A 26794-nucleotide genomic window follows, 5' to 3' on the forward strand; every position below is an offset into this window, starting at 1 on the left:
AACTTACTCTGTCTGAGGACATTTCAACTATAAAGCTACTACTCTAAATGACTTTCTTATAGTGTCCTTCTTAATTGTGCCTTCGCATCATATCTTCAAATTATCACTGGACATTAGGAAGACATGTGATGTAACAGAATGGTGAACAGAGAGGCAGCAAACATTGTCCAAAATGTTTCTACTGAACTGTAGATATTGGAGCCTTTTAAATTCACTGCACATTTCTCCAGTAACTCATTTAAATGATTTAAATGAACAGATACATTAGACAGACACACAGAACACACAGACAGGCAGATAGAGGCAACAGACAGACAGATAACCCAAGAATAGTGTTGCACCAATACGGATACCGTATCAGTATCGGCACCTATGCTGGCACTTAAACACAGTATCAGTATTGGCTACAGAAAGCACTGATACTAAAGGTGTTTTGGAAATGTCCCATTATTCCCTATTCCCTGCATGTAGTACACAGGACACTTTTCGGAACACACCCCATGAAGCAGATACTGACAAGCATATGCACACCACTAGACGAAGTTGGGGCAGATTCTAAACAGACTAGGCATTTTACACTACACGACTGTTTTTGTCCATTTTTACGGAGACTGGAAAAATGTCAGACACACCCTACACGACTCCAAACTCCCCAACCAAATGCGCTTCCTTGGAGACATAGCTAAATACGGACATACAACTTGCTGCGTTTATCATTTGTGCTGCTATCTGTGTAGATCTGCAAAGGAAAAAAAAACGCATTGTGGGAAATATTTATTTTTTCATGCCTCTGAAACTTCATAATTTTATATTTTTAAGGTTATACCTTTTTAGTGATACAGAACACTGCTTTAAAATAATAAAATCTGTAAGTACAGCATTATTATTATCTGGATTTATAGGCATCTGTCTAGTCGTTAAAATACTCGGCAGATACTTGAACATGAAATATCAGTATCAGTAGGGAAAAAGGTATCGTGCATCCCCAAAAGGATGCTCTAGCCTGTAATCTGTAAGGCTGTGATATATTTCTTTCTTAATTTTTAAATAACCTGGAACCAAAATATTAATAAAGTTAAGCCAATGTTCAAGGTCCCTAGCCTGGAAGGATTCAGATTGGTTTCATTAGTTAGCAAGTATGTACGGTAATGCAGACACACACACACACACTTATGCTTTTGATTATCTTCAAGCAATATTTGGTGGTTTCTGACATATACTGACAGCCATCAAGACAGAAGTAAAGTGTGCTTTATTTAACCAGCTCAAGTCTACTTCTAAGTGGACGTGCTAGCATAGTAATGGTTTATGGTTAAGTTATGGTTAAGCACTTTGTGTCAGTGGGAATTCTATTAGCACTTAGGCTTATGCAGGAAAATACCAGCTCTCCCACCCATTGTCACATACACACACAAGCTCACAGTCTTTTACTTGGTGTCTGCAGTGGCAGGATGCTGGCAGGTCAGAGATGATAACCAGGCCCTGAGATTCTGGCCTTGCTACAAGAGCACTTAAATCAATGCTGCACTGACCCAATGAGCTCTCGGAGACTTATCTGGTGCTGGCCTGCTGCTCCTGTCCTCACACACACACACACACACACACACACACACACACACACACACACACACACACACACACAATTCCACAGGGCAGGAATGTGCTGATAAGCAGCCAAGGCCCTGAGATCTTTCTCTCTCTGATAACACTGGAAACAGCTTTGCCACTGACCACTGTAGCAGAACACATGGAATGGCCCACTTCTTTTACTTTATGTCTATTTTGAGAGCACTCCGTTCTGACATGGAGATTTTACAAGATTCTAAGCTAAATCTCAGCTAAAGATGAAACATAATATAATAATTCCTTTCCAGGAACGATCTGACTTGTGTGACTGTAACATCACTAAATTATAAGGTTTTTTTCCCCCGACAAATATTTAAGATTTTTACAATTCTGCCGACATCAAATAAAACCAACCCTGAACTGACCCAAAGTAAAAATAAGAGCACAAGAATGACTTGAGAATGATAAGAATGGCATAAACACACTAGAAAATATAAAGTGTTTTTAGCATTTGGAACTGCACTGCCACTCAGTCTTCCCTATTTTTTACTTCTAATGTACTTCCTGGTTTTTGAAGTTAGTTGTTTGGGTCATATATTGCTTTGGGTATTATCAAATGATGCAAAATCACCACCGTTAAAAGTGTCTTTTTTATTATATATGATGTTAAAGTTGTTTTGTCTTGGGTTAAATGAATAAACGGGTGCATGTATTAGCTTCAAGTTAACATACTAGCTTTGACACCTGATAATACTATGTTAAAAATGAATACATTGTATACTGATACAACAATGCGGCATTATAATCCAATGGTTCATTCCTAGTACGAGTAAAATATAATGTTGGGTTTGCTAGTATATTGCTAGTATCCAGTATCATGGCGAAAAGAGATAGAGAGAAAAAGGAGAAAAAAAAGAATAAGGGGGTCTCTGCTCATTAGGCTGATGCGGCAGCATTACAACACAACCCTCTCACAGCAAGCCCTTCAGCAGCAGACCAAAACAAGGTTCTGACAACATTCCCACGTCAGAATTCCTCACTGTTTCACAAACAAGTACACACACCCCCACACATACACAATGATGTTAAACTGTACAACAATGACTACATTCAGCAGGGGGTCCGACTGACTGTTAGTGTGGGAAGCAGGGGGGTGAGTGTGTGAGACTATGTGAGAGTGATAGTGAGATAGAGCATGCTCCCACCCTAGCACTTCTAAACTCTCATGGGGGCTCACCATCCTGATTCCTGCCTGAGCCTCCACTTACCCTCCTGATTAAACTCATCAGCTAATCACCACATCCTTCCAGTAAGCCTGGATGACAAACAATTATCTTCTTGAGATACATTGTTATGAGCAATACACCTCATGTATACATTACAGAGTATTCCTCTAGAGCTTGCATTCTGATGATAACGTAACTATTTGTTCGTCATGTGGACAAGCTTATAAAATCAGTTATATCTGTAGATAACTATATCTTATTACAATTAGAGAGAATGTCAGGACAGTAGTTGTAATGCTCTTGCAAAAAAATATATATAAATAAATAAAAAGAATTCCAAAGGATTAATTAAACTTACAATTTCAAATTATAAATCCTCAAATCCAGTAATCAGTTATACATCACCTCTTACGCTTCCTGCTCAGAACGAAACATTAAAAACGCTGTGTTTTACATTTTATTATTAACCTTTCTCAGTTGGGTTATTCAAACACTACCAGTTAGACAATGAGGTTTGATTTGAAAACAAAAAATAGCTCAAATGGCCAGGAAGGACAACAATACCATGTGTATGGTGTTGGAGCAGTAGGCCTGGGGCTGAGAAACCCTGTCCTAGAGAACAGTCACATGGCAGACTGGTACACCAGGCCAGACCTACTCAAAGGAATTCTCCAGCTTTCACACAGCAGCTATGCTCACAAAGGACCTACAGAGGCTGCCACAGAATTAATGAGGCTTTACTATAGGCAGCTTAATTCCCAGCGCCGTTACGCCATCTAATTACCATCAAGATACAATTAAAGTAACCTCCACGTTATACAGATTAGTAAAAAAAAAACGTATAATTATCATGTGATGTAATGAAGTGACAATCAAAGATGTCTACTGGCAGCTTTTAAAATACAACTAAACATTTGCTTCACATAAAACTGATACTTAAGAAGACAAAGGGAAATACAATACAGTGTAATTAGTTCAGTCTGAACAAAGGGACATGTGCACTGAAATACCAAAACAACAATTACTGTCCTTCGCTGTTACAAATATAACTTGTTTAAAGTATCAGAGATTTCTAACTTTTTAACTGAGAGCTAATGAGAAAATGGATTTCACAGATCCTCTCAGCTGCACTGGCTCTGTGCTAATGGGCACTTTTTCCTGTTTTTGGAAGAGAAAAATAGACAAAAAGCAATAGGGAAGGGTGGAGAAAGAAGCAAGAAAACAGGGATATAAGTAGTTTCACATTAGGCAAAGTTGTGTTTTTATCTAAAAATATAAAAATATTTTGGCAGATTTGTTGTGGTTTGGGCACAGAGAATCCAAGCTCCAATTCAGCTTCAGCACATCACTGACATCCACCCACACCCAGATCCTTCAAAACTCACAATAAAATGTGTCTCAAAAGTAAAGAAACAAAAAAAGAATAGAAAACACCCATATAAAAAGCATGCAAACCTGATTTTTATTCATTTTTGCTGCACAGACCAAATTAAAGGTTGCTATTTATGAGGCATGTTTATTTCAAAAAGCTCCTACAGTACAAAGGAAAATGCGTTTGAATGTAAACAATTTAAGGTTGAACTTAGGAGAGACTTGGCAGAAAGTTACCTACCAGAGTTTAAAGGTGGAAAGAGACTGAGAAGTCATTCATAATTCAAAGTGGGGTAGCACTTGAATATAATTATAGCAACATTTAAGGTGGTATGGGGCAGCAATGGCTCAATTCTGGCTGGAAGGCCTTATAGAACAAGATGCCTGCTCGTCCTTAGAAAGTAAATAAAATAACATTTTTACAGCCACTCTCAATGGCATGTGTTTACAAGAGCATCAGCATAAGCTAGCATGTAGTTAACTTACTTTTTACTGAGACAGACCACCAAAGCTGTCTCTGAGCCATCTTTCCCCTGGCACAAAACAAACCCATGTTACATGCTGCGCCTGTGTGACTGGGTCTGTGAAACGATTGCTAACTTTGCCTGACACTGTTCACTGATTTTTGAAACCACAGTAATCAAAGATTTAATGGTAATAAAATTTGAAACCGCAATAGTAACCGTCGGCTGTTTTACAGTAGTATTCCATGAAGCATGTAACATTTTCATGTCTACTACTAAATAACAGACATTTTAAACTAACAAGGCAGTTTGGAAAGACCTCAAACACTTAAAATGACATCTGACAATGAACATACATCTCTAATGAGATAAAGTATTGTATTCATTTAATACTTTTTAAAGTATATATATATTAATTTAATTTAATAATTGCATTATTTAATATTCAATAAATATTACATTTCAAAGTGAACATATTGAATGTTTAATGGTTCAGTAGCAATGTTTCATTTATATATTTTAATATTAAAGTAAATCAAACCGTATCCTAAACTATGCTGGATACTATGCACACTTAGCCTCACAGCTCCATGGCTAATATAAGATGCCAAAGTTGGACACTAATCTTGGCTGGGTAAGTCAAATTGCATTCAAAGGTCTAATTTAACAAACTGATGAATGTATTACTACTGTCTTCAGATATAAACCTTTCTGCATTTCATCACTGAATATAAGCCACTGAGGGGACCTAGATATTATTCATAAAAAGTTAGTAGCAGGTAAAATGCACGCACACTTTCACAGACCGTCCTTCATCATCATTATAAAATTCAACACAATTGCACTAATAACACACTCACACCACCATGCCAATAATCACTGTCATCATCATAGAAAATACACCATCATTAAAAACAGCAAAAACATAAAACACATACTCATACATGCACACACAAGCATAATAACCTACTTGAATCAGACACTCAACTGTCACCTCAGATTGTTTGTGTCTGGGTTAAATATAGTCTGTGTGGGGTCGATAATCTCCCTCAGCTTGACTCAGTCCTGTATTTATCCTGACACTAGCCTGCTATTACCTGATATTTTCCAAGCACTCACATTTACCGCAATGCACTACCAAACAAGTCCAGAAAATGCTTCAGGTCAACTTCAGTTTTTCAATCTTCATTAAATTATATTGTATATAAATTACATAAAAACATACACAAAACAAAGAGCAAGCAAATACAAAATGAGTTTAAACTAAAAAAGCACCATCAGGAGTGCAAGCTTTGAAAATGCCAGGAACTCAGCATCATTCTGTCTGGGTGGTGTGAGCTTTATTAGGGGTGAGAGAAGAGATCTCACTAACACCGTTCATGTGAGTCAGAGATTAGAGCCAGCTTTTGTCTTTCTTTCTCTCCCCTTCATTCTCTCTGTCCACTAGACCTTGCTGTTGAATCAAAAGGACTGAAACTGTGGATTTCTATGCAGATTTAGAACAACTTTGTTGTCAGCTCACCTGCACTCAGTTTTGAATAAACCAGCGAGTCTACTGAAACTAAATAACTAACTGATGTTGGGTCAAAATTCCAGAAATCATGCTCCACGGCCTTGTTAACACTAAGACGGGAAAAGTGGAAAATGCCGTTTTTGTGTTTTGGCTACAATGACATATATTGAGACTATATCCTCAACAGCTGGATGGTGAGCATATAGACGACATGATATTGGTATGATATTATTATTATTATTATTATTATTATTATACCACACTTAGTTCTGGCACTGCAATGTGATTGGCTGAGAGACGTTCTGGTACTGCCAATATTACACGATAATGAAATGAACGAAGCTCTTCAGGTATCACTCCACAAAACTCATGTAACCTAGCAACCACGCCTGCACTTACAAGAACTGTGGCTGAACTTTTTCCACTCAGCAGGGAACCAGTTAATTTTCAGTTCATGTTTTTGTTTTTTTGTCATTTAGCGTATGATATAAATCACTATGATCTGAATCCGCTGTAAACAATGGTTAAACCATGACATTTTACCGACTTTATGTGTGTATCTGTGCTTCTGTCCTGATTTACACAAAAAGCTCTGAACAATGCAGCTTTGTTTCTCAACAAATCTGGTGTGAACACGGACCGGCTCGCTGGGGAGAACCAATGTTCAAAAGTCCTGGACGGGTCCAATATCGCACAAGTTAAAGATCCAGAGTTTGTTGAAAAGAGCAAAAAGTGTGATGGAACAGAACTATTCAACCTCGCAGAAAATTGATAAACAAACAAATCTTTTTTTCACTAGTTTCTTTATCTTAGAACCTAATAATAAACGGTGGTAACGAACTGTGGTATAATCCTAACAATACAATCGAGGTTCGTGCTATAATGTGAGATATTGGCACAGGTGTACTGCAGCACATCGGTGTCAATATTTCACGTTATAGCACGACCCTCCAGTGCATTATTGCTTACTTCATAAGAAAATTTAAAATGTTGAGCTTGTTCATGAAGTGTGCTTGTCGGTCAGAGTGAAGATAAAGGGTCTGTCCCAAAACCTAGTGAGCTGTCTACATATAGAGCATTTTGCGTCAGTGTGTGTACTCCCGATATCTCAGTATGCTCTCTACTAAGGTATCTTAATTTGGCTGAATTTTAAGACAGCATCGAACCCATCCTTAGCTGCGAAGGCAATCCCAGGATGCAGTGCCAGAACAACTCCCATCCATTTCGCTCTTCTCCCAGAGAAAAAATGCTTAAAATCATGATAAAAACAGGAAGATTAGAACCCACCGTGCTGAAACACTGAGGTGATGCTAGCCACTGAGGTAAGTAAACACCAGTTGCGTGCGGTGGGCAGGAACAAGCCGTGATGCAATTGCTCTCAAACTACAGCTTCTCAATCTGCCTCATGAGGACAGACAACGGTTCGATCTCTGTCTACTTAAACAGCTGTCTACGTATACAGTGCCTACCTAGGCAGGTCTAGGTTTTGGGACAGACCCAAAGTTTCTGGTGAAGTCACTCAGCCATACTTCTGCAGGAAATATTATTAATTCTTTTTCCATATAAGCTGGTTACACATACTGGTATAGGAATTATAAAATTCTAAATTACATGCCATAAGTTACATTACATAAGTTAACAACATGAAGGTAGAAATAAAATTCAACATTTGTGGTCTTAGAGATGTTATGCTTCAGTTTTAGCCTATTACCTGTTAATAGTAAATGTAAATTTACTGTGAAGCTGCATCGTGACAAATACTGTAGTTAAAAGAGGCAAATAATAAACTAAACTAAATTACTGCAGAGCAGAATTATACCATGACACAAGCAGTTACTGTGGAAAGTTGAGCCTATGTGTATAAATAAGGGCTCTGACCCATGCTTCTTGAAAAATGCAAATCAGATTCAAGTTCGAACTGCTGACATAGAATACCTGACTCATACTGCAAACTAAAACAAATACCTTTCCTGATGTAAGTAAATCAAGCACACTGAGCAATAAAGTGAAATTATTGCAAAGTTTTATTCCGTGGCAGGACATGGTTGTATACATGCCATATAAGTATTATATGCATGTAACAAGCTATAGAAAGTCTCTAAGCCTAATAATAAACTTTGTAACAAAGTGGTTCTGGTCCTAGCATTTAAGGTTACCTTGGTTTTCTCTCAATTGCCATTTTAATTACAAAAATGCACAAAGACCCAGACAATAAAACAAACACCCACACACAAAAAAGATACATCACCTTTAATGTCCTGACTATAACATCTGTATGTGGATGTACACTGAGTAGGAATTGAATTCTGTGTCTTGGCCCTAGTGAGAGATATATCCCTAAACAGCTCATAACACAGTGAACAACTACGGCAACAGAGCCTGTGTAGGCCCCAGCACAGAGCTGCATAACAAAACCAAAAGTCCCACAGCAGAGCTGCAAAAGCAGGCTTGGTTGCTCTCCATGGGAACCACTCGAGTGTCCTTGGCACACAGGTGCTTGAGTGTTAGAACTGCATCCTGTGCACATTTACACAGTGCTGTTACAACCTCACCCTTTTCCATGCTTCATAAAAGAGGCTCAAACACGCCTGAAGGAGGAGGGCTCACTCCAACCATAAGCAATTTCAACTGTAGTACAGCAAAATTAAGCCATGACTGACATGTTAATTCTGTCAGCAATAGGGACGCTGATTTCCACAGCTGCAAACTCAGATCATATCAACTGATAATATTGACAGATATAGGTTTGTAATGGTCAAAAAAAAAAAATATATATATATATATATATTGCTAAAGGGTAAAGTTACAATTCAGGTGTCAGCTGTAATTAGTCAAATATGACTGTCTGTTCAAAACATTTTAATAGCATTTATCACCCACTCCCCATCTATTAGTCCCATAAGTTTATTTTTCTTTTACAACATGTCATACTTTAAAAGGCCTGAGTGTGCTGCACATGCTTTTAATATTTTAACCTTCAAACATTTGGTGTTTTCCTGTTCAACTAGATGAATCCACAAAGCCTGAATATCAACTGATTTTATCGCCCAACCAGTATATTAGTTTGGCAGAAATATGCTTGACAAACACAGATGATGAATTGAGGCATTCTGTAAGCAGTGGCACTGTCACTTATCCAGATTCCAACAGTAATGAACATGACCTCTACAGCACCAAAAAATGTCTCTCACCCTTCCACTCCCCCCAAACACTCATGAATGAGTATTTGGGGCCTATTTATAGTGATAATACATGCATTTGCTTGCTTTTGTGCTCCATACAAAGGGAGGAAGAGAGGTGAATGGGACTGAATGCACTGTTCCATATTAAACAAATTCATTTTTATGCAGGCTACAGCTCTAGATTAATGAGGTCACTCCTTTTTTCCCTTTTTATTTTTTATATAAATGCATGGGCTACTAATATGGACTCTACTGCACACCAATAGTATGTGTGTTTGTTCTGTAACAAGGTCTACTTATCTTTCCCTAAATAAACACACACACTTCCTTTAAATTATAAAACAGGAAGCTCTGGAAAAGAAGACAGGTTGTTAAGATTTTTCTTCTTTTTTTTTTAATTCTGTTGGGTCTGTCTTCACCCCAAAAATAAGTCAGAGCAAGAGCTTATTTCAGTACTGCTTTTTCTGTGTAAAATCAAGAACTCTTCTAAGATCATAGTTTAATTTGATCAGTATTTTGGCTTATGTTGAGGGTCAGTGATGCTGCTTAACAGAGATTATGCAGGTATGTGTCTATCCAGTCTGATAACAACAGTTTCTGGCTGAGAAATGTGTGGAATCTAAAAACCGAAAGAACTTGACAGTAAGTCTGAACGCAGAGAGCTGATTAGCTTACACACTGAATACAGGTTTATAGACCAGGTCTAGGTCAAAGCCTTATGTTTTTATTACCTCTGATTTGTGTTTAGGCATTGACTACTTAGAAGTGTAATGCAACAAACAATCAGAAAGAAAACTTGAAACATTCGACCCTACATTCACACTAGTAGCAGTAAGTCACATGATGCCCCATGCTTGTCTCTTATGGGTTTGTTTGGGGTCATTTGTGATGTAAATTGTCAGTTTACGTGGGAAGGCTAATTGCATCTAAGCAGACTTATAGCAGCAACCCCAAATCAGTACAAATGACTAGAACACCTATATGAAACCTATATTCTTGAAATATAAATATTTATTTATTTACTTACTTACTTAACAAGGAATACACCATATCAACATCAACTCTTTATCCCAAAATATTAAGTGAGATGTATTAAACGTACTGAAAATCCCAATCAATAAAAACAGCTTAATGAAATTCACACGTCCACATAACTGAATGATCTAACACCTATCATTAGGGATGTTTAAAGGACATTCGTTTCTTAGAGCTGCGTTAAGGCTGTGGTGGCCCGGGTCACACAGTGTGGCCTCTGGTCCTGTCTGTATTCGGCCAGTGGTCCTTGAATAACTAACAGTGCCAAGTTCAATGCAGGGCACAGCCCTCTCCAGCTCTGTTCTGTACATCCTAATGAAAATGAAATCATCCATGCAGGACCTGCAAAATTTCAGATATAACCAGGGGCCAAAAGAACAGAAGAGAGACTCAGGGCAGGATCTTGAAGAATCCACATGGGAGCAAAACATGCCAGAACATTAGGCGCAATACATAAAAACATAATAAAACAGAGTCCCAGCTTAACAGCCCCATGATGTGTAGCTAATACAACTAACTAGTTATCTAACACATTACAGTTTTTAATCATCAAGCTAGATGCGTAGATGTCCTGGCGTAAATAAGAGAGCCTAATTTATAGTTATCTCCAACAAAATCACTGCCACAATTGGTCAAAAAACATTCTAGCCACATTGTTCAGCCATATAACCAGATGGATGAAAAATAATGAACATTACAATCAGATCACAATCACCATATTGTTTCAGCTGCAGCCAGAACTGCACTGGGCAGTGCACAAAGTTGCCAGTAAGTAAAAATCCTTTGTTTCAAGTGCTCTGACACCTCTGAGACTGGTTTGAGATGGTTAAAGAAGCCAGTCAGTTAGAGTGAAATCCTTGAGAGGATTTTCACTTTTGGCACCATTCTATTTAAAAGGGAAAAAAAAAAAACATTTTAAAGAAAACTATGGAGAACATTGCTATTACCAATCAGGACCGAGTCATTTAATCTACACACAAGGCACCTTTTAAAACATCATGCTCCACCTGAAGGGCTTGGCGTAAATCAGCTGAATGGGCAGAGCTCAGTAAGTGAAGCAGAGAATTACATCACTGCCTCACAACAAACTGACCAAACCTGAACAACCCACTCTACTGTACACATTCCTCACAGCTCCTGATACACTTCTCTAACACCTGCCCCCTCAGCGCCAAAGAAGGAAAATAGTCCATTCATTAATAGCTTCACAGAAAACAACATGGACATGTGCTTTCTCTGGTTTTCTTCTCTTTATCTGCCTTTTGAACAAGCTCTATAAACAAGTAAGTTGTCTTCAACCAATTCATTTTTAAGAAAATCAGTCAAAGATTCACTGATCAAAGTTCTGAGCCACAGTGCTTATGTCCGTATTATTTTATTAGGAGATTTCTAATCAAATATACTCACTTGAACTGCTCATCTCAGGGAACTTTCTCAAGTATTTACTCCAATTAATTCCCCTTTGTGTGATGTTTTCTTATTGAAAGCTAACTTTATCACAGATTTGATCAATTCCATCATCAGTAGTAGGAATTTAAAAAAAACACTTTTTATAACAAACTTTTTATAACAAATTACAATTTAAACAGCAATTTTCAAAGTGTAAGAGCTACAGATGAAATTCTAGATTACGTTATCCAGATTAATGCATTTCCAAGTTATGCATTTTGAGATATTGCTTCTATATAAGAGCTAGATCAGTCAGAGGCAAACAAACACTGTGCTGTGTACATGACAACAACCACAACTAGGTTAAATAACAGTCTGGCCTTCCACATTCAGTGCTCAAAATTAACAGCAGATTTTCTTGGGTTTCCTGACTACAAAAACAACCCTCCTGGAACGTAATTTATGGAACATAATTACAATTTACATTTACATTTCCCACAACCATTCAGCCATAAATCAGCGCTCCTTATATTAATTGGATATAAGATGTTACCCAGCAAGTGTGGTATATATTATATACTGGTACGTGTATTTAAACAAAATAATTTAGTATATCTGTATTTACATCAAGTCAATATGCCGATTTTTCCTCCATGCTCCCAATCTTCAGCATAGTGCTGTATTATTTTTTTTCTGTCTCTTAGACTTACAAAGCGGATTAACAACAAATGCGCTCTCACTGTTTCCAAATAGCAAAATATGAGGAAATCTTACATTAGTCTGGCTTCAGTCACGGACACAAACACACCCCCACGGGTTTTCCTCTTGCACTGATCTAAAAACGTGGTCCAAACTGCTGCACCACTACTCATAATTAACATTAATTTTCCCTCCAGCGACAAGTTTGCATCAGCCCCTAGGCCAAATACATGAGTGTGTGTGTGTGTGAGAGAGAGAGAGAGTTTCTCCATCAACAGGTGACTAATGTATCCCATAAAAACCTTTTCCACTTCATCATGTGGACAGTGTCCTTCCTAAACCGTGACTTTAGTTTCAAACCCCTCCACCTGACCGTTGGAGAATGCAACTAGAGTCTGCTCCAACTTTGTCCCTGTGAGCGGGGGTCACCCATCCCTGAGCAAAACAGACCAAAACAACAGGGCAGCGCTTAAATGAAAAAAATAATAAACAGACCTGTTTTAAAAAGAGGGAATGAGATTTTCACCCACTTTCAGCAATGACCTGTACCCTGTAAACCCTGGCGCTCTGACGCTCCTCCAACTTACCTTACTGGAAGCAACTTTGGCCGACATTTTGATCCTTTTGCTCCCCTCCCAAGCGCAGTAACTTCAACGGTTACCGAAGAGAAAAATTACCGCCACAAAGCCTCAAAAACTGCCCTGCCTCCTCAGCGGCTCTTCACTCTTTTTCTGCACCCAAAGACATGGCTTTACGGAGTGAATGTGTGAAGTCCAAAGTTCATCATCTACCTCCGCGCTGTTCAACGCATGAGAGAGAGGTTCAGGGCTCCGCTTTTCTCTCCGGAGACTCTCCAACTATAAACGGGCCGAAACTATCCAGTGTAAGCCGCTTCGGCCGAGTTTCTTCCTATTCTTCCTTGTTTTTTCCAGAAAGCGCGGCTCTTTCACGCCCCAGAAACACAGCAGCAGCTCATCGCCTAGGACTCACTCCTCCTCCTTCTTTCTTTCCTTCCTCTCTCTCTCTCTCTCTCTCTCTCCCTGAGACCTGACATGTCTCCCGGAGCGGTCCATTCCAGCTCAACGGGGGGGCGAACGGGTGAAAAACAAAGTTTTAAACTAAACCCGCCTCAAATTATACAAATCTACACGCTTCAAACGATTCCAATAGCCATTTAACTTGTGAAGAATTCAAAAAGTTACCGCTTTTCTGTTTGAAATACAAGTGTATTTACGTAAATTAAATTTGGACTCCCCTAACATCACCCAGCTGTGTGAACAAGAGGGATGGGGATAGAGATAGATGGAAAGAACAAAATACTTTTCCCAGCGCGAATTATTACACGAATTACTTTGTAAACACTAAGCAAATTCCGTATACAAAACCGGTTCTACAGTCTGTAATAATCTATGATAATATATATCAGTGATATATTATTTGAATTATTTATACATAAAATCAGAATGGTATGATATACACAGTTTACACATTACCTATATGAACTGTCTAAGAATTAACGGTGGGCCTGCTGCAGTACAATTTCCGGTGAAACTTTTAGTATTTATGTGTTATTAGAACACATCCTTCTACCAATGTGTTTAAATATGTTTTAAAGCATTTTTGTGTAAAATAACTGCAAATCAATATTCAAACATCCGCCCCCTGTTTTGTCATTTGTCATTTTATGGCAGTATTTGCATAGAAATAAAATTGATAATAACCTAGAAATTAAGTAGTTTGAAAGTAACCTGAGAATAATTTATTATTGAATACATTCGTTATAAGATCCATCAAGGAAAAAAAATCCCTACAAAAGCGTGTGCATGGAGTTGTTCTGTTCTGGGGGATAATACCCAAAAGTATATGTGTGATTTAGATTATTTAGGTGATTTCAATGTAGCAATCAAGAACATAGCATGTTAATCCTTAATTTGTAGGGGATTTTTTTTAAACTAAAATTATAATTATAATTTTTACTACTATGCAGAAGTTAACATAAAATTACAAAACAGCATGAGAATGCTTGAAAATTGAATTACAATTATGCATTACGGGAAACTCTATAAAAACCTATTTGTACATTTTATACAGGCTGTAGGCCACTGCTGGTCTAAGATTAGACAGTGCAGACTCCACATATGTAAGTTAGCCATCGTTTAGCCATTTGTCAATGGTCAGTTTCTCACCACCAAACCACTCGATTTTTCAATTATAGCACAGAAGCCACTACCATGTCAGCATCAGACAGGTCAACATCGACATTGTGGTCAGAAACTACAGAGCTCAGCTCAGACTGTGTTATACACACTTTAGAAATTCTGGGAGTAAGCATTTGTTCTCTGGTGAAATATGATTTGCATTTTACAAAAGCTTCTTTATCCCATCCTTAGTTTAAAAAAAATCAGCTTTCTCAAGCCAAACGATATTGAAATACATCATACCAGCAAATACAAATTACCCTCTACAAGGTACTGTATAAGCGATAAAAAAGGAACAGGTTAAAGAATAATTTGACTGCACAGCGAGCTTATTTCCACTGACCTAAAAAGGAGCTGGACAGTTATGAGGTGAGCCAGTTGATAGTCTGAGGATGTATTCAGAATGTGGGTTTGTGAAGGATATTATGCCCTTATTAATGGACAATAATAAGTTTGTTTGCAGTGTGCGGTCTGCGACCAGATATTTAAATATTAATTTGGACCACACTGAGAAAAGGTTTCCACAACCTAAACAAAAACAGGGTTAAACTGGGTTTATAAAGTTCAGCAAAGCATTAATACACAGCTGTATGCAATTGCTCTTAGATAACTGAAAAAAAAATTCACATACTGAACTTTTCAAAGAAACCCCTAAGTTTATATACATATGGCCTATCCAAACCACATATAGCTTAATTTCACCTTCAGGTTTGAGTTTTGTGGTTGAAAAGAGACCGCAAGGGAAATCAAAATGGCCCGCTGCTGCCATACAGACTACTTCCTATGGTTTTCCGGACCCCCACCCACAGGATGGAGTGGACCTCAGAGCACAGCTTGCATTGTTTTAAAGTCAACAACATGGGCCAAGCCTCTAAAGCTGTAAACTGTTACTTGGTGCATGCAATAGAAACAACACAAAAGCATAAAATATCATAGGTCTCCAGAGATCATCGTCAATCGGTTGATGTACAACATTGGGGTGTCTTTTTTCTCAAAGCTTCTTAGTCTTATTTGTTAAGCTAACAGGCGCACAAAACAACCATTTCCTTTCCACAAACAAACCTTCCATCTCCACGGTTACAGTAATGGCCCAGAGTCATTGAGATGGCCAAGATAACTGTGTTGGGAGACCAAGAAAAACAACCTATTCTGAGCAAATGTTACATCAGTAAAATTAAAAAGTGTGTCAAACACTTGCGAAAAAGAAGCCAGTGCTGTATCTTGACAAAATGCTATATCATAAAAACATTTAACTACAACAGATGCAACTTATCAAACCAAGTTTTTGTCTGAACATTATGTGCATTCCAAGGTTTTCTTGATTCCATTGAACACCATGTTCTCTGATTAAAGACTTTCTTTTGGGTCCATTGTGGATTCAATATAGCCTTCAAGTGCAATATCAAGGTATTGGACAAAACATAGGATACAATTTTGGTAATCATTTTTAAAAGTTATGGCAGATACCATTACAATAAATTAATTTAATGTTGATTTGCTAATTTTCTTGATCTATGTTCTGTACAGTACAATACCTCTTTGTGTTTAAAGTTATCAAATGTTTTCCTACAAACTGTAAGTGAGAGGAACTAATGTATGTATGTGGCAAATGCAAACAAGGTTAAACTAAGCCACTCTCTATAGTACCCACTGAATAACTAAATCTTATTTTCACTACATTGATCATTACTAGCCCCCTCCAGGGTGTGTTTGTGCCTTGGGCCCAATGATTCTGGGTAGGCGCCGGACACACAGCGACCCTGATCTGGATAAGCTTTTTTTAAGAGTTATTTTCAATAAACTCTTTTAACTGTTTAATTGGAATATTTAAGTTAACTGGGATCCAGTAAAAAAAAATCCTGGCTAAAGCATAATTCTGCTTCAATAGTATTTTTAACCTTCCACTGACTGTTTTAATGTTTTAAATACAGTACAACGGAACCATATTTGCCAAATAACAGGTAGGTTGTTGGCCACATTAACCAATTGTGAAACTGTCATAAGCCAATTTTCATCTCACTAAATCTAATTAAAGAAACCCCATGTTTAACCCCATGTCAATAGCCCTAGTAGACTGTATATTGCTAACAACTCAAACCTCAGTAGGTGGAGATGAAAGCTTCTGTTCTGCTTGACAGAAATGCCTACAGGGGATGAGATCTGTACTGATCTTACAGAGAAGATGAGGTCAGCAAAATGAGGGCAGGAGGTCATACATTATTTGAGAGCAACAGGATTGATCTAAGGTCAGATTTTGGGACTAAGACCAAGAAAAACAAGCCATTAAACTGATCCAAGGTCTGTAATTTATTGGACAATCGTCATAGGAGTAGACGCAGGTCTGCGGGTTAAACCCCACATACCTCAGCAAATGAGGTCACATCCTCTCTCCCTGCTAGTGGCTTAAGGATAAAAAGGAACTGAGCAAAATGTCAAGAAAGGGTTGGTGACACCAAGAAGATCCAATATTTAACAAATAAACTTTGTACAACCAGTACTTGAATTTGCTCAAGAATCCCAGTGAGGAATTAGATGCATTTTCCGTAGGCATAGATGATCCATTATCTTGCTTTGTTTAGTAATCCTATTTTCTCTACACCTTTCCTATTACATTTATGCAAATATTGTATATTCAGTGTGCTCCTTGTACACAAGCTGTTACATAAGCTGTAGGAAAATTATTCACTGCTAAACCATTTTATGACAAATAGAACTACAGAAATGTTCCAAAATTACTTAAAATCCCAAAATATTACCATAGTAGTTACAAATACAGACTAATAATGTTTTGTTATAACAGTGAAAATGTGCAAATCACACACAACACACAATTAGCAATGACCTGAATAGGAATGTAAGAACAAAGCATAACAAAGCCAAACAACACTACCAATGAAGCTAGCCTTTCGTTCCTCCTCCAACGCATTCTGCGATCAGCATCCACCAGTGAAGAAATCAGGATGTTCAGCATGTTGTCTGCTGGCTTGAATGGACACCCTCCAAAGAAGCTCAGAAGCAAGAAATCCTTCTCAAGCCTCGAAACAAACCCAACAAACGAATGTGATTGTGACGGGGAGAGGCTGCTCCAGCCAACGCTGGGAATGAGTGGTCGAGCGAGGATGGAACAGAGAGATTAGAGTTAGTGACAGTAGAATGCGATCAAAGGCAGCTTTGTTTTGCATGGCTGCCTTAAACTGCCTCAGATGCACACGCATTGGGGCTTCAGCACCGGGCCTCCAAGCTCAGGTGCGCTCATGGGAGAGCAGGCACTTGGAAAAACACACAGACACACACACACACAGACACACACATACACACTAAAGTGTAATGAACAGTGAAAAGAGCAGACATCACATGATGTTCTGGCCCCTCTGGTACTAACAGTGCTTTTTGTTTTCTCGCTTACCCAAACAAATCCAAATCTAGACTGAAAAGAAAATCATTATTTACTCACAGAAGACCAAAGAACAAACAATTCCATTAAATATTCAAGGTTAAATATGAGGAGTGAGTATAAGTTTGCAGAATATTAACACACTTAAATTAGGCCCTTATATTCCAGGGTCATTAATCAGGTCATCTTAAAGTAACAGCTCAGCTAAACACACCATTTGGTTAATGTATGCATTTTTAAGAATGTTATATGTATATAATATATTAACTGTGTCTAATATAGTAATGAACACAGTGCTAAAATTTAGGCATTACTACTGTGTGGCTTTCCATAAAATTGAGTCTGATCAATGGTTGCCTTATTGTGGTCAGCCACTCTGTTAAATTATGCAACAATATTTACTGTACACCTAAAAAGTGAACCAATATGAGGATTTCACTGATAAACAGCCCACTCTCCAACCATTCTCTCATTCTCTTTTCAGCTGGTATGCTAAGTATCCTTATAAGAAACATAACAAATCTTAAATAAGTCTCAGCCGAGCAACTGTAAGGTTATCCATGGGAAGTGATTGTTTTGAAGTTATGAAGAATGCATGACTGTTGTATTAAGTCAGCGTAGAGCGAAAATTGGGAGTGAAAAGCATGACGGAGAACAGTAAACACTTTAAGGGTCAAGATCTGCCTCCCACGGAACTAGCTCTGAGGAGAGGTTAAGAGTTCGAGGAGCTTTTTCAAACACCTGTTCCCTGCACAGTGGAGTTAGGAAGTGATGCATGTCAGTAGTATTGATAAGATAGCAAATTTTTTGGCTTATTGTTTATTTCCAGTTGCAGGAAATCTTCCTTCCAGTGTTCCTGTCGAGCGATCAATGATTCCTGGAAACAACCCCAATCAAGATGAAGCAGTTCCAGAACATGAATGAATGTATGAAAGACTCCAATTAGTGCCAGGATGTAAACCAGCTGGTGATTTTTATTAGAAAGATATTTTGTTAAAAGTAGCCAGCTCCTGACGAGTTCTCTAAAGCATGTTTTACAAAAGCTATGCAATGTATTTTCTAATATAACCTAGGATACTGCAACCTGAGAACAGCCACAGTACGAAACCCAAGGACATTTTAACCAGTGACTTTGTGGTTATACATATGGAATTCTTTACCACTAGGCCATGCAGAAGTTGTAAGATCAATTTCAAATATGTGAAACATCAGAAAGGCAAGACACTATTTTTCAAATGTTATCTAAGCATTACTGCAGTTACTGTCTAACTGCTAGTTTGATATTTTGCTGTACAAAATAAAGAAGGATAGGTCTTGGACTGGTCATTTTGAAAAGTAAGATAATATTTAAAAACATGTACACCATTAAATAACAGTAAAAATCTAGCTGTGGTTAACTTGGTTGACTGTCACTTGGCAAAGCTACCTAGCTACTGTATAATGATATGATATGGCCTATATGCTGTTTGGTTATAGACATATATGTGATTAGTTTGTTGATACCAGAACCCCGAAAATAATAATAATAATGATAATAATAATAATAACAATGATGATGATGACAATACTGATGATGAGAATAATAATTATAAATGGATACTTATGCTGTAATTAAACAGGACAAGGAAAAAAATAGTTCTGACTACTCGGTCACCCTGAGAGACCTGACTAGAAGAACAGAGAAGAAGCAGGAGAACACGATCCCATCTCCACTCTTCCTCTTCATCTGCGCTGAATTAAAAAGCGATTGACCTTAACTGGTTTCCAAAGGCTTTATTGACTCTGGAAATTCTTGCTTTGCTTGGAACTCCAGCCCTGTTTCCACTACTAACCAAAACCCCCTGGAGGTCAGAGACTGGACACAGTCAAACAGGGTGTTCCCTCTGAAAATTCACCACCTACCCAAACACCAAAAAACTAAATAATTCTGTATAAAAAAAAGTGTGAAAAAGAGATTTGTAAAACAATCAAAGAAATGCACGCAGGCATTTCGATATCTTCTTGTGCTTTACACAAACTGCCTAAATGAATCAGATCTGATAATCCACCAACATCTGTTGTCTATAGCTGGTCTGTAAGCTTAGACTTATCACCCTTGTCCCCCACCCAGAAGTGACCAGAGGTCATGCGTATCTACCTCCTCAGAGTAAGGATGCTGATTCTGGAACAGGCATTTCCTTCCCATATCAGGTATAAACTAATATGGAAAAGTTTCAATCTTTCTGTTCCTAGATCAGAATGAATGCCTCTTATACACTAAAGGCTGTGGGTAATGCCAGTATGTAATAGATTGTTCCAGCATATGTAAGCAGAATATTGCCATGGTCACTTCCTTGACAACCCTGGAACAGCCCTCCTGTTGCCATACTCAACAGATACGCATAAGGATGAGGAACAATGGATGGGGCAGGACAACACAAAAAGGAAGACAGAGTTATGTTAACATACAATGTGACTTTTATAGTTCCTTAAATTTTCACAAGGTAAAATAAATGTACAGCTTCCATCTTAGATTTCACAGAGCTACTGGAAATTTGCTGTGTTGAGATGGCACAATACTAGTTTTTCTTCAGTACTATATTTGTCTAATTTTTTTTCTCATGTCTTGTAAGCAGTGTTCAACTGAAGAGCACATGGTGTACACAGTACATAGTAAAAACTTTATAGGGCCCCTAATCAGGGCCGTAACTAGACTTAATATTTTAGTGAGGTCCGCACTGCAAGAATGCAAAACCACTTCACTTCACAAAGGTAAATGTTTACAACTTCAAATGCTGACTTCTATCCATCCATTCTCCCATAAACTGCTTTGACTCCATTTAGACTATGTATATTGTTTTACGTTTACCTTTACTTTCTCTCTCTCTCTCTCTCTCTCTCTCTCTCTCTCTCTCTCTCTCTCTCTCTCTCTGTGTGTGTGTGTGTGTGTGCTCATCCTCCTCTCTCACTTCTCCTTACTGATTTCTAAAAAAAGCGTACATAAAATACTATTAATTATCACAAACACATTCACTTTGGCAATAGGAAATAAGCCTTTAGTCCAACATTAAAATAAACATACACTAGTAATCCATGTAGGATTGGGGCATACGAACATTAACTGTTTTAATTACTAGCATTAATACAGTTCTATTGAATGACTGTAGAGTATATTAATATTAGTAATATACTGCATATTCAATCAAAATAACCACAGTAATGCTGTAATTAAAACAGTTCATGTTCTTTAAATGTACTAATTGTAAGGACTGGGGGCGGACTGACGGAGTTGGATGCAAATGCTATAACACAAACTTTATTTGAACGTCAAGAGATAACAAAACAGATAGATATGGACAAAGAGAAAATACACAGGGAGCTAAACTGAGACCTAGACAAAGGAGCTAAATGGACTAGACTTGAACACAGAGTTAAACAGACTAGACACGGAAAGCTAACCAGATTAAACTTGGACACAGAAAGCTAAACAGAGGAAACTTAGAGACAGAGGTAAACAGAGTAAACTAGAACACAGAGAGCTAAATAGACTAAACATGAACACAGGGTTAAACAGACTAAACTGGTAAAGACAGACAAAGGGAAGAGAAGGAAATCATGGAACAGACGAGACAACCAAAAGTGGAACAAGGAGAAAGCAAACCAAATGGAATCAAACCGAATGCCCAACAAACAGGAAGTAACAACAAATAGATGACACTGACAAGGGACACCTGGAATAGAAAACAAGGGGGAGGAGCTAGGGCAGGACTAGGGTGGAGACAGAAACAAAAACAAACACAGCCAAGTGCTAATTAAGCACATGGTGGGAACAACAAACAGGACAGGGCCAAGGTGTGACACTAATATACTGCATAGAGTTTGTCATATCATGTTACTTTTAATAACTGTTTAAGCTGGACGCAGGTTATTTACAAAAATTTGCAGCTTATATAAATAACTGATGCTGGAATCATGTTTAGATCAATTAAACCAGTAAATACACACTAGCTAGCACAATCTGACAAGTTAGCATAACTTGACAGGTATTAACTCTGCTCAGCTAATGTTGCTGCAGCTAGAACAGGTTTTGAATAGCAGTGCTACACACATATTTCTGACTAAACCTTTGATTTGCCCTCACAAAGCCCTCAAGTTTATGTCATAGCAGCAGTGTCGTATGATAGTCTATAATATATGCATAACATACCTCTCAACAAACACGTAAAGACTAATAGAAATGACTAATAGAAAATAAGCAGGTTTGCAATTCTACCGGCATATTGAGAGCAGTGTTGCCAGGTCCAGCGCAAATTTCCAGAGCAAAGTATGTCTAAAATCCGTGTCCTAGAAATATAGGAGAAGGGGAAAACATAAAAAATATAAACAACTGAGGTCCAGACCTCGGTATGCTAATAGCCAGTTACGGCCATGCCCCAATATAAATGTTGACATAATTGTGCATCTATTACTCATAGTCAATTAGAGTATGTTACAAATACACTTGATATATTAAGGATTTTCAACATTCTGTGTATTTATAAAGACTTAAAAGTAATTATGCAATCTTATGGCAAATATAAGATATTGTACATGCCATTTAATAATGCCTTATATACAAGAGTCTTAGGAAGTGGTAGCTACTCTAACATGGTTACTCCAAGCCATCCCACTACATGCTCCCTTTATCAATCATTCACTAGGCTGGTGATGTGATGGTGTTGCAGATGGATGTGACAGTGCTTGCCTGTGATCGAGTGCCCCCAGTTCCTCACTCAATTAGATTAGAGAAGCCACAGGGCATGTGAGTTTCATTTCAAATGGCTTTAAAATTTGAAAAATTTAAAATAAATAAATAAATAAATAAATAAATAAAAAAAGTGAAGGGAAAAAAATAATCCAGCAGCTTAACAAAGCTTTGTAATTATTCTGTATGACCTCCAGGCCTGAAAGTGACCAGTTAGTTTCAAGGGGGCTTCAAAACCGGCCTTTGATTACCCTTGTCGGATACTGTTTTTTCCCCTCTACTGTAAAGTAAACAGCAAGTCTTTAAGCCGTTGATGATAAAAAGTTGCAATAATGCTTGCTCTCTGTGCTTTAAGACCTATGTCAAGCCTCACTTTGTATTTCTAATTAACTTTCCTCTACAGTGATTATCATGAAAGCAGCACAGATGAGTAGAGAAACAATAGTGCCCACTTTATGACCTTTCAGCCAGTGAGGCAGCACGCCAGGCTAATATCTGAGCACTGAAAAAAGTTCCACTGGTTTTCTCTGGGAAGTGCTGTGTTTTGAGAGTAAATGGCAGTAGATGAGAGAGCTTGGATGTTTAAAGATGCCAACAAGCCAAGCTCCTGACCAATCAGTCCAACAAAGACCGCATAGCACAACTCAACAAGTCACATATCAGAAGCCAACTTTCCTCAATAACACACAGACGTTTAGTACAATGGTTACTAATGTTGTGACAATAACAAATTTAGAAGTAAATAAAAGAAGGAAAATTTAGGAGTACATACATAAATATACAGCTGTGTACATAAGATCAGGCGCTCCATTTCAAACTAAAAGTAAATACAAATCTTCTACAGAGATCATGGTTCTGCACTATGAAAATGAACAAAAACATAGTTGAGCACAGGCGTTCAAACTTTTGCATACCACTCAACATTTATTCATGCATTCATCTTCTGTAACCTCTTCATCTTGATCAGGGTCATGGTGAGTCCTACCGTAAATCATTTGCTGCGAGGCAGGAACACACCCTGGACAGTGCACCAGTCCATCACTGGGCATTACAGACTCACCCAGTCGTTTGCACACTCAAAGCTATGGACATGGATGGACTCTGGGTGGAAACTTGAAGGAAACCCACAAAGATATAGGGAAAATACACCAAATACACCAATATTCACAATCAGTGGCCCGAGGCAAGCATCTATCAATGGGACACAGGGACCCTGGAGCTGTGAGCCAGCAACACTATCTGTGGAGTCATCATGCTGCCCTCAGCTCTAGATGAGATAATAAGTAATATTCCGCTGCTCTAATGTAAGCAGAGTTGAAACCTTTTACAAGAAAAAAAAACAGACGGAGCTGGCCACAAAAGCAAAATGTATTTCTTGGCAAAAGACCCCAAAGTTAAATAATAACAAAAATAAAAAACACTTATCTGTAATTGAGTACAGATCCTGTACCAAAGCTAGAACAAACTAGAGCCAGAGAAAACCTTCAACATTTACACAGGTATGCAATGAATTACAATTTATTTTTGTTCAGCTCTGCTATTTTTCTTTTGAGGGCAAGTCTCAAGCAAGTTCAGGGGGCCAACATAAAATAATGCTCATAAAATATAGACTCTAAAACTATATAATTTAACTTTTTGAATCCTTTAAGTTCTAATAGAACCAGTCGCTGGGTGTAAGTCTTTCTCAAATTGGAAATGCGCTCACGCAATGTGCTGAGTGTCTATTGTTTTATTCACAGCCATGGTGTTAGAAGGAAAACAATGCTGTACTAATCACACAATGTCATTTATTCAGCTCAGTGTGGAGGCGGTCATAAATTCTTCATCCAAAACAATAAGTTCCATTCTCCAGTGCAGCAAATATTTACCAAAATTCTCTTAATAGAACTAAACTGTGTTTGTGCTCTCTTGTTTTCTGATGCATCTTCAATAATTTACCAAGATAAATATATGTCTTTCTGAAAGTCATTCTGAAAGTGTTATTGCACTCTTGTGGGTGAATGGAGGAACAAGTTTGCCAAGTGCATTAATAATTAAAATCATACACTCGGTTAAACCCAGTACATTTATAATGTAGCAGCCAACTTTGACTGAGACACCATTTAATTTTATAAATGTACAAAAATAGTTTGAGATCATTAAAAGCAGAGGTGAGTAGAGGAGCCCAAATCCATAGTCAAGAAAAAATTAATCTTTCATTATCTGTAACAGCTTATCCAGTTCAGGGTCACGTTGGGTCCAGAGCCTACCCAGAATCACTGGGCACATAGTAGGAATACACTCTGGAGGTGGTTTCAGTCATTCACAGGGCAAAACACACATTTGAGTCACCAATCCACCTACCAAAGTGTGTTTTTGGACTTTGGGAGGAGACCGGAGCACCCAGAGGAAACCCACGTGGACACAGGGAGAACACACCAACTCCTCACAGACAGTCACTTGTAGCTGAACTTGAACCCACAACCTCCAGGTCCCTGGAGCTGTGTGACTGTGACACTACCTCCGCTGCCCTAAAATGTATCTTAGCAAGTCCAAAAAAAAATATAGAATAGAAACAGTATAGGATCACAGGAATCTGTTCCCAACAAATTAACTGGTATAGTTTAGCTGAGTGAAAAGTACACTACAGGAGGTCCTCGGGTTACGTCAGTCCCGAGTTACGATGTTTCGTGGTTACGACACATTTCCCATTTACTGTATAAAGCCTTGTTTCGACTTAAGTGGTTTTGCATCGCAAGCGTCGTAATGCGAACTTTGTGTTTGGTGTGTGTCGTTGAAGAATACACGGTTACGCGGCTCAGGATAATTAGTGAGGGGGGTTACTGTGCTGAACAAGTTTTCAACGTGGATGAGACAAGCTTGTATGTACGTATGTTCCGACTTACACCGAAAATCGATTTACGACGCGACGTAAGAACGAATCAACATCGTAAGTCGAGGACCCCCTGTACTGTACTTACTAATATACTTAGTGGGAGTATCATGATTTGTAGATTCTCTGTAAAGTGCAAAATAATTTAAAATAAATACATTTTTAAAAATAAATAAAAAAGTTGCAGAAAATCTGACTTTTGAAACAAATGCTTCATTTATACAGACCTTTAAAGCTATCATACTGCAGAGCTGCAACATCAAAATCAGGACCACAAAACTCAAGTGATTTTGATATATATTTTTTCAATTTGGCTGCATCATAAAAGCATGTGTTCCTGTTTCCTGTGTAGGTCGTTTCCTGAGGCACTGGCTACTCTAAGGATGACAAAGGATGTGTCAAGAAAGAAGTCGAACACACACGCATGAACTCACACCGCCAAACAAAGAAAAACTGTGGCATGCATCATACATGAGTGTGTGAGAATGAGTGTGTGTTGACGATCAGGCACAGATCTTCAGTCACCAAGCGATTCTCCTGAAAGTCTAAGCTCTAGCTTGGCATATCAGGGCAATTTATCTGCACACACCATGCACAGGAAATACTTATTCTCCACTGCTCTTTGTCAGGAAGTAATCTCCTCTAGGCCTTCAGAAATCATTAAAACATTCCAACAGGGCTCCATTTGTATCTCTGGAAGCTACAAACCCATTTATATCAGTTTAAACACAAGTTCCAACCATCTACAGTCCCAGGGTCTTTGCCATTATTGATTCACCTGCCTCAAGTTGTGAATCAATGCTTTGCCCACAAATGTGTTCTTTGTTTAGAAACTGCGACATAAGACAAATGCAATTCAAGCATTCAGTGCAATTCAAGAAGAACACCTCACTGAAATGGTTTTGAAACTAACTCATGTTTAGCAAAATGCTGCTCCATGAACACTATACCAATGTTTTCTTCCCCTTCTTTTTACGTTTTTGACCCTGCATGCTTTTGTTAACCAAATGCACTGCTACATTGTCTGTTCAGAAATGTTTAACAACTGAAAATGACAATAGAATTTGCTACTAAGATTTGAAATATCTGTATGACCTGTCCTATTTGTACAAAATAGATGTATAAAATAAATAACACGCTTTTATGTTTTTAGTCAAGCATT

The 26794-nt window shown here is 38.0% G+C and overlaps 1 protein-coding gene across 10 annotated transcripts in view; it reads right to left on the reverse strand.

Annotated features, from left to right (window-relative positions):
- LOC136677241 (tight junction protein ZO-1-like) overlaps positions 1-26794 on the reverse strand; it is a 144181-nt gene that overhangs the window by 47883 nt on the left and 69504 nt on the right. Inside the window, exon 1 of one of the 10 annotated variants that reach the window (XM_066654718.1) lies at positions 17534-17644. The exons of 7 other annotated variants lie outside the window; for them this stretch is intronic. In XM_066654718.1, the coding sequence (XP_066510815.1) occupies positions 17534-17614 (81 nt within the window). In that variant the 5' untranslated portion in view covers positions 17615-17644. Of the gene's footprint in view, positions 1-13032; positions 13450-17533; positions 17645-26794 lie in introns of those variants that run through there. 2 more of the 10 variants (XM_066654725.1, XM_066654722.1) reach the window with 2 other exon arrangements.

This window comes from Hoplias malabaricus, chromosome X2, assembly GCF_029633855.1.
Source record: "Hoplias malabaricus isolate fHopMal1 chromosome X2, fHopMal1.hap1, whole genome shotgun sequence".
NCBI lineage: Eukaryota > Metazoa > Chordata > Actinopteri > Characiformes > Erythrinidae > Hoplias > Hoplias malabaricus.